At 39.2% G+C, this 8,707-nt stretch overlaps 2 protein-coding genes across 15 annotated transcripts; one reads left to right on the top strand and one right to left on the bottom strand.

Annotated features, from left to right (window-relative positions):
* Nucleotides 1-302: 302 nt before the first annotated feature.
* LOC122087174 (pentatricopeptide repeat-containing protein At3g09060) lies at nt 303-7,046 on the top strand. 14 transcript variants are annotated; one of them, XM_042656211.1, is made up of 5 exons: nt 303-2,977; nt 3,090-3,337; nt 3,420-3,532; nt 3,628-6,357; nt 6,586-7,046. In XM_042656211.1, exon 1 carries the CDS (start codon nt 470-472, stop codon nt 2,573-2,575), a length of 2,106 nt encoding a protein of 701 aa, XP_042512145.1. In that variant the 5' UTR covers nt 303-469; the 3' UTR covers nt 2,576-2,977; nt 3,090-3,337; nt 3,420-3,532; nt 3,628-6,357; nt 6,586-7,046. The 14 variants fall into 14 exon arrangements, with proteins under 14 accessions (XP_042512145.1, XP_042512140.1, XP_042512143.1 ...); XM_042656206.1 differs by having other exon boundaries at nt 3,062-3,337; XM_042656209.1 differs by having other exon boundaries at nt 303-3,337; nt 3,628-5,776; nt 6,192-6,357.
* A 376-nt stretch (nt 7,047-7,422) lies between these two features.
* On the bottom strand, nt 7,423-8,707 carry LOC122086117. The gene is made up of 2 exons (XM_042654827.1): nt 8,364-8,707; nt 7,423-8,242 (listed from the first exon to the last, which is right to left on the bottom strand). The coding sequence occupies exon 2, from the start codon at nt 8,230-8,232 to the stop codon at nt 7,786-7,788; it is 447 nt and encodes a 148-aa protein (XP_042510761.1). The 5' UTR covers nt 8,233-8,242; nt 8,364-8,707; the 3' UTR covers nt 7,423-7,785.

Genomic DNA, 8,707 nt, shown 5'->3' with positions numbered 1-8,707 from the left:
GTCACTTCCTTAATAGAGTATGCTTCCTTTCCAAACTAGTATCATTAAGAGAAGAAGCCCCAGTAAATATGGATTTAGGGAACGATATTGGTATTGATATCAGTATGATCTGATTTTGATTCGGGTTAAATTGGATTAACATATCAATTGATTTTACCCTTGTTTTTTTTAAAGTACAGTATTTTAAAGTTTTATCCCTAAAACGATACTGATAATCAACCCGGATTGATCAAAGAATGAAGATTGATCTGATATCAATATAATATGACCGATACAATACTGATACTTGAAACCATGCCTCAACAGATTTATTTGGATAAAAACGTTCCTCTATTGCCTATAGAGATTTACTATCCGTTTTGTTTCTGGGAAATCGAAAGGTGCCCGTGTGAGTGGTAGAGCCTCGCGCCTGCAATGAACACGAACAAGAGCACGAGCACGAAGCTGAGGAGGCAGACAGGATTGAAAAATGAAATTAAACGAAACCCATTTCCCTCCTGGTCGTGTTTCCAAAACCCTATCACCAAAAGAAGTCTTGAAGCTACTCAAAGCGGAGAAAGACACTCTTTCTGCTCTCTCCCTCTTCGATTCTATATCTCAAAACCCTGGTTACTCCCACACATCCAACGTCTTCCATTATATCATCCGACGCCTTGCCGCTTCGAAACTCGTCTCTCAGGTGACCCGGCTCGTCGACCTCATCACAGCTCAGCAATGCAAGTGTTCAGAAGATGTTGCCTTGTTGGTCATCAAGGTTTACTCGCAGAATTCGATGCCGGAAAAAGCGTTGGCAATCTTCCACCGGATGGACCAGATCTTCGGGTGCCAACCGGGCATTCGATCTTACAATTCCCTCCTTAATGCTTTTGTTAGGACGAATCGTTGGGACCATGCTGAGTCAATCTTTCGGTATTTCGAAACCGCCGGGATTTCTCCCAATTTACAGACTTACAATCTCCTCATCAAGATTTTCTGCAAGAGAAATCGGTTTGACAAGGCCAAGGAACTGTTGGATTGGATAAGATCTAGGGGCTTCGAACCTGACATCTTCAGTTATGGTACTGTTATAAGTGGTCTTACTAGGTGTGGAAATTTATCAGATGCATTGGAGCTGTTCGAGGAAATGTTTGATAGGGGTATTTCCCCTGATGTTGTCTGTTATAATATTCTAATCGATGGGTACTTCAAGAGAGGGAATTTAGACAAGGCCATGGAGATTTGGGAGAGGTTATTAAGAGCGTCTCCCGCTTATCCTAGTGTTGTCACTTATAATATTATGCTTAATGGTTTGTGTAAATGTGGCAAGTTTGATGAGTGTTTAAAGATATGGCAACGTATGACGATGAATGGGCGTCACGCTGATTCCTTTACTCACAGCACTTTGATACATGGGTTATGTGAGTCTGGGGATGTCGACAGGGCTTTGAGGGTTTATAAAACTATGATTGAAGGTGGGGCAGCCGCTGATGTGGTTATATGTAATGCGCTGCTTAATGGTCTTTGTCGAGCTGGGAATATTAGTGAGTCAATTCAGTTGTGGGAATCAATGAGAAATAGGGGCTGCCTTAACATTGTTAGCTACAACATTTTGATTAGAGGTTTCTTTGAGAATCAAAAAGTGGATGATGCAATCTCAATTTGGGAATCGTTGCCTGAGAATGGTTGCATCCCAGAAGCAAAAACTTATGGGGTTTTAATTCATGGACTGTGTGAAAATGGATACTTGAACAAGGCACTGCAGGTACTGAAAGAAGCTGAAGATGGAAGGGCAGATCTTGATGTGTTTGCCTACTCCTCATTGGTTAATGGTCTATCCAGAGAAAATAGATTAGATGAAGCTATTTGTATCACTGATCGAATGGTTAAACATGGTTGCAAACTGAACTCTGAGACTTACAATGCACTGATTAATGGTTTCGCTCGAGCTTTTAGATTTACTGATGCGTTCCGGATTTTTCAGGAAATGGTTGACAATGGCTGCATTCCTACTCTCGTTACTTACAATACTCTCATATGCAGTCTGTGTAGGGTAGAAAGATTCGATGAGGTCTTTACTCTTGTGAAAGACATGCTGGCAAAAGGTTTTGAACCGGACATGGTCACATATAGCTCTTTGATGGATGGTCTCTGTCGTGACAAGAAGACCGAAGAGGCACTTGTGTTGTGGGGTGAAGTGCTTGATAAGGGCTTCAAGCCTGATGTAATTATCCACAATATTCTAATTCACGGGCTTTGTTCTGTGGGAAAAATAGAGGAAGCTCTGCAGGTCCGGTCGGAGATGAAACATAGAAAGTGCATCCCAAATCTTGTGACATATAACACACTCATGGATGGGCTGTACAAAGCAGGAGACTCTGAAAAAGCGTCAGAGATTTGGGATCAAATTTTAGAAGACGGGATGCAGCCTGATATCATCTCTTATAATATATCCCTCAATGGGCTTTGTTCTTGCAATAGAATCTGTGATGCTTTGAGGTTGTTGGATGATGCCTTGGCCCGGGGAGTACTTCCAACTAAAGTCACTTGGCACATACTTGTGAGGACAGTTTTAAGTACTGGCAATTATTCAACCTGACCTCTTAGAAAGACATGATGGAAGGCGAACCGTACTGCTGGACAGGTTGGGATTTGACTTGCCTCTCTTAGCTGAAGTGTTTCTGGTTGGTGGAATGGTGGTGGGCCTTAAAAGTACTACAAGGACAAAAAAAAGTTCTTTGAACTCGGCTAAGAAAAAGAGGAAGTCACTTCACTCAGGTTTCAACTTGTCAGAAGTGCATGTGTGCTGGGGTTGCATATACCTTTACCCATTAGATGCCTTTTGCTCTCGTAGCAACCTATACTTGGCTGAGTAAGTCATCTGGCCCTGGAGCTAAGATATGCCAGTATGGGGCCTCATCAAGGTGTACTTTAGGTGGACCATCTATTTGCATGCCCAGGGTTAAGGGATACCTTGCTTGGTGGCTATGTGCTATACTTGGTAAGGTTACATCAAGGTGTCTTGGTGCAGCAGCTTGCCTTTATTTTGTTCAATATTGTACTAAAAAATTGTGCTGTGGGCTAGTTGCCCTCCATATGGTGGACACTCGCAGGTTTATTTGGTGTGTGCTTGGCTGACTGGATGGGGGGCTTGAGGCTATTATACTTGCAAGGGTTCCTACCAAGTTGAAGGCCTTTGTTGCACAGTGATGCTATATATGGGAACCTTGTAGTTGTATGGGTGCTAGTTGTGGCCTTTCAAACTCGTGCTGGTATGAAACAAGTGAGTTACCTTATACCTTTTTGACTGTGATGGATTAGGCCAAGAATGGTCATGCATTGGGAAGAAGGTATGAAACAAGTGAGTTACCTTATACCTTCATTGGGTGTGACATTTATGAGGAAAAGTGCATATCTTACTGTAACCTTTGTCTTTTCTGCAGTTTGCCAAGGATCTGGAATTGCAGGATGCTGCTTCATTCCAAAATATTGCTTGCACATGTGCATGACAACATTGAGGATGTGACTAACAGCATTTCTGTTCAAAGGAATTGAGGTATCATTGCTAATTTCCAATAGTTCACATGCAATTTCTATTCTTACATTTTTTGTTGTTTTATTCAGAGATTCCTTTTTTGTTGTTTTATTCAGAGATTCCTTTGTCGCACGGCTAAACTAGTTTTGCCATATGCATTAATCAAATGGTCTTACCTTTAAAAGGTAAGAGAATTAAAATTTATTTTATCTTTTCCCATTTTAAATGCAAATTATATTATAGGACTGATTATCTACACAGTGCTGAGGTACTAGCCTCAATTAAATCAGAGTGTGGGATACAAAATTCAGCTGGACAGGAGGAAATACTAATCTCTTGGAGAAAGATAGGTGAGAGGACTTTTAAAAGCCAAGTGGGATAGAGTAAACATGGTGGAGATGAGTACACTTTGCCTAGGTTACCTGAGACCAGCTGTTCTCTGGGAAAGTGATTGAGCCTCGACAATTCAAGCCACAATCTGCTAGCAAACCTGCCTACTGGAAACTCCACCCTAAGAATCTCTAGTTGTTCATTTTATCTGTTGAAACATTGTCATAAGTATTAAGCAAAGGTGTGTTTTGTATGGTTTTTCAAAATTTCCGTGCATATCTTTGCTTCAGGCCCCTTAGAAAAGCATTGTCTTCATTGCTTCTTCTTTAGGTTTTGATTATTCATGACACCAATCCTGGCTTCGTTTAGTAAACTCTGTTGGTCAACCATGTCTCTGTGTGAAATGGTAAATGTTCCTTATCCTATGTATGCAAATCAGGTAGGTTGAGTAATTTTTTCCATCTTAGCAAAAAAGATTGACAACAGCTAACCTTAAAAACCTGCTTTTCTTGAACAAGTTGTAACTATATCTGGATTAGGTCACCAACTTGTCCAAGTCATGACATTTTTTTTTTAAAGGAAATAGGAGAAAATTTATAGATATTTTAGAAGGAATAAGTAACTTCTAGAATTTTTTTTAGGTTGATCACATATAATAAATGTCAATCATGGTTCCTCCAAGTTACTGATCGGCTTACAGGAGTTTTATGGCTGAGCTAGTCTGTTTGAGTCCTTATTTTCCTGGCCTCTGCACTGGTAATTTAGTATAATCTGTGGTACACATTTTTGAGTTTTAGTAGGTACTAGAAATAGTTGAATATAGTAAGGTAGGTGATGTTCAATTGTGATTAGCCATGTCTTCCTTGAAGAGGTATCTGCTTAAAATAGAAAATACCTTTTGGTTCTCTGTTTGTTTTTATTTACATTAGAAATAAAAAATAGGGACATAAGATTTTTCATTCCAGTGGGGTTCACTTTTTCATGCTCAAAACAGAGAAATAAAATAGAGGAAGGAAAAATCTTTCCCCCATTTTGTTTTGCTTATGGGCATTTTTCAATGAAGCAACAAAGCCTTTGTCTCCGTTTCTTGGGCTGAAAGAGATGAAAAATATTCATATAAGCTTTACATATATACAAGTAGTAGTATGAAAACGTACATGAATGAAAAAAGAAATGTACCTCACTTATCTCTCTTTACTTTTAAGGTCTCCTTTCTTCTTTTTTGTGTTACAGGGGAAACTATTCAGTATATACTGTACAGCATCAGATGTTATAACTTGGTTTTTGGTTGTTACATATTGCCAAAATCATATCATTAAGATGCAAAAGTGAACTGGCTTGATGTATCAGACCCAAGGAGTGAGAATTTACTTGGGTTTATTTATCATGCTATATTCAACCATGGTAGTTTCATTGTTGAAAAATGTAGAAGAAGCATCTAAAATGGATTAGTGAAATGTATTGCAATAGGAATCCTGCGTTTCTTGATCATTATTTACTTCCTTGGAATGAAACTTTTATTTAAAGGAAAATCTTATTATAACCAAAGTTTTTTATTTATTTTTTATGTATGATCAAGTTGGTGAGAAAGAAATTGTTAACTTTATTTTTTTTTGACAACTCTTGAGAATGATATAATGGGAAGTCACTTTCAAATTATTTTGAAGACTTTTTTTTACCCTTGACTTGAAGAACTTTAGGAATAAGACAAGGAGCAATAAAGATGAGGTTACAACTTATGTTCACTTTAGTTACAACAAGATTGCACCCTTTATTTAATCTAGCTCATGTTCAGCACTGCACCTTTCTACTGGAGGGGGGTTGGCTGGTTATTTTGTTGGATCCTTTTGTTTGTTAGAAATTGTGGGCTGTCGTCAAAACCACCAATTTGGACTCTGCTGATTGCTGAATTTGGCATAACTTGTCAACAAATTTGTAAGCTTATTCTTCTCTGGTTTATTTTCTCTGTCAAGTAATATCAAACTATTTCGACAGGAAAAAGGTTTCCTGAAAAAGCATTTTTTAGCTATAAAATTTTCCCCTTTTTTGTCTTGTTTCTTTTTCATGAATGCATGTGACAAGGGAGTGTACTTCAGAATGGTCAATGGAGGAAACAATCAAATCATATGGGGGCAATGTCCTCCACGTGTGGCAAGATATGACACTTCTTTTTTAAATGACAATGAAAAAAAATTTACTCGAAGTTTTTTATGGCGCATTTCAATGAAATAATTTTTAAGCTTTGTTAGCTGTTCTGTTTTTCTGTTTTGTTTTGTTTTGTTTGTTTGTTTATTTATTTATTTATTTTGGCTTTTGTGACTAACACTGTAAGACATTTCCACTGAAACAGTTAGAACCCAAGTATGTTCAGTAGGTGATTGGTTTTGTTGAATTCTTAAGCTCTCTAGGCGACTCTAACAACACTCTCCCTTCATAAGCACATAATGATGCTGATTTGATTGTTGCTGGAAACAGGGGGGGGGGGTTGGTCTCATTGTTCACAGTTGTTTAGACAGGTATATGAAGACATCTTTTTCCTATCTCAAACCCTCTCCTAAAAGATGTCTTGTAAATTCCAGTCCTCATAGCTTTGTGGATTTTATGTGAACTTCACACGTAGTTGTGGCCCCCCAAAAAAAACTGTTATTATACTCACTGCAAAGCTGGACATTCCACTGAATTAGTGTCTATGCTGTGCTGTAGTTCTAATGTTCCCAATTCATGTTTGTTTTTGTGGTATGCAGTTTTGTTCGAATTGTTTGGATTTTTGGGCCCTCCTTTGTTAATTGATGACGTCTTCTTAAGGTGGCCGGCCACCTGCTGGGGATTTTGGTTTGAAAGGTGGGAAACTGTCGCCTATGTTACTCTTTGGTATTTGATGGGTGCTTTGGATTGACAGAAACTGGAGAATAATTGATTACAATATAAGGTCGTCGCAAGGGATTTATTTGCAGGGTGATTTCATTTCTTGTCCTCCTGTGGGCAAGCATTTTGAAGGAGTTAAGATCTCTCAATGGAAGCATTTGCACAGAACCTGGATCCAATCAAATTTTGGTTAACTTTATGTTTGATTTGTATGATGGTTTATAGGCTTTGCAATAATATCTTGTTTTGTGTCCTTGTTGTGAGACAACATTCTGTTTCTTTATATGTAATGTACCTGTTTTCTCCAACTCTTCTGATTCAATGAAATTTTGGTTCCCGACTGGATTGGATATGCATCATGGGTATGTTTTGCACCAAAATAGCGTTGGTTTGGTAAGCATTAAATAATGAAATGTCTTCAGTTGCGCTGGGATGGGGTATTCTAGGGGTTTTATCGGTGAAACTTTCATGGGTTTTCCATCTGACCGCCGTTATGATTCCTCCCCTTTTAGTTGAAGCTTTGAGCTGCTTCTCCCTTGCTAGTCCAAAAACAGTTTCTCCTCGAGGAAGGGTAAAGACTGATCCTCCCCAAACCCTGCAATGGTGAGAGCCTCATGCATTAGGTAAGTTTTTTTATTTTTTTGGTGAGAGACTTCGCACATAATGCTCGAATGTTTAGCCTGTATGAACAGTGAAATTAAATGCTGCCACGGTGGTGTTCTAGTGATTTGAACGTATATTATTGATTTCAATATACTTCATACAGACAAATTCACAAACACCAAATACGCATACGCGTCCATTATCTAAAATTCTGAACAAAATTGACCACCAAATCAAGATGGAATTATTCATTCTCCTATCGAATCCATTAGCCTGGTTATCTGTCTTCTCGCTCAGATTGCAAGCTTATAAGCAACCCTATAAGTGGATCAGTGCAGAATGATGAACACTTCAACATCTAAAAGAAGATGAAAAGTTTGTGCAAAGTTAATGACAAACAGAAGTAACTCGGACACCCAAAACAGGTAGAGAAATAAGAGCTTTATAATGAATTTGCAAGGCAGAGATGATCATCATCACTCCAGGTCAAACCCTTTCTCTTGGAGCTCCGATATGACCTCGTTCCTCATCCTCAGCCATAGCTTCTGAGATTCTTGCTCGAACTTCTTTGACTGTAACTTCTTCTGGAAATTATCGGGATCCGTGTCAGACTCGATCAGTCCTTTGGGACCGATTGTGGTACCCATGGTGCCCCCACTCGCAATGAACTCCTCTACAGCCTCTTCGTCACCGGGATATGGAAACCTTCGACGCTCGTAGAGGTTGGCCATCTCTTTCTCCTCCTTTGGCCGAGGCTTAAGCGTCCACCAACCCAGTGGCGATGTCTCGTTATACAACCAAGCCACACCAAAAAGTGCGTAAGTCGAGAGCAGGGCTTTACCTATTTGCTTCCAGAAGTAGTAATCCTCCTTTCCTAGCCCTATTTTCTTCAAGAACTTCTGGGTATCCGTTAACCTCGCCATGGATAACGACCTGCAATTACAACATATTTCAGTGAGGCATTTCGTCGAACAATTTGGTTCTACGATTTACAAAAAAAAAAAAAAAATGAAATTCAACAAACACATCTCGTTAACAAAATCTAGTTGAATACCCAGACAAGGGACGGTATGGGGAGGTGGTGATGTAATTTCTACAGTAGATGAAGCGTAATCCAACTGCTAATGAAGGCGATCTTCTATTCCTCTTCGTGCGCTCGCTTCCCCGCTGCAACTATTTGGTGAACGGAGATCTCCTACACGTAGGTGACAGTGTGCCATACCTGTCCCACTCAAAGAACAAAAGGGGTATTTATGTCTTTTCATCTTCTAGTTTAATGATTTAAAACACGGATCCAAATCCATCCGGCTGATTTCTATCTGGATCGGATTGAAATTGATCAAAGATCAATGAAGAATCGATCCTAATAAACCCTAACCAATCTAAATTGGAGGATCC

This window comes from Macadamia integrifolia, chromosome 8 (assembly GCF_013358625.1).
Source record: "Macadamia integrifolia cultivar HAES 741 chromosome 8, SCU_Mint_v3, whole genome shotgun sequence".
NCBI lineage: Eukaryota > Viridiplantae > Streptophyta > Magnoliopsida > Proteales > Proteaceae > Macadamia > Macadamia integrifolia.
The sequence above is the reverse complement of the archived record's forward strand: the minus strand, read 5'-3'. Positions and strand labels throughout refer to the sequence as shown.

Excerpts from the sequence above, each read along its gene's own strand:
- LOC122086117 (XM_042654827.1), bottom strand. The coding sequence starts at position 8,232 with ATGGCGAGGTTAACGGATACCCAGAAGTTCTTGAAGAAAATAGGGCTA.
- LOC122087174 (XM_042656211.1), top strand. The coding sequence starts at position 470 with ATGAAATTAAACGAAACCCATTTCCCTCCTGGTCGTGTTTCCAAAACC.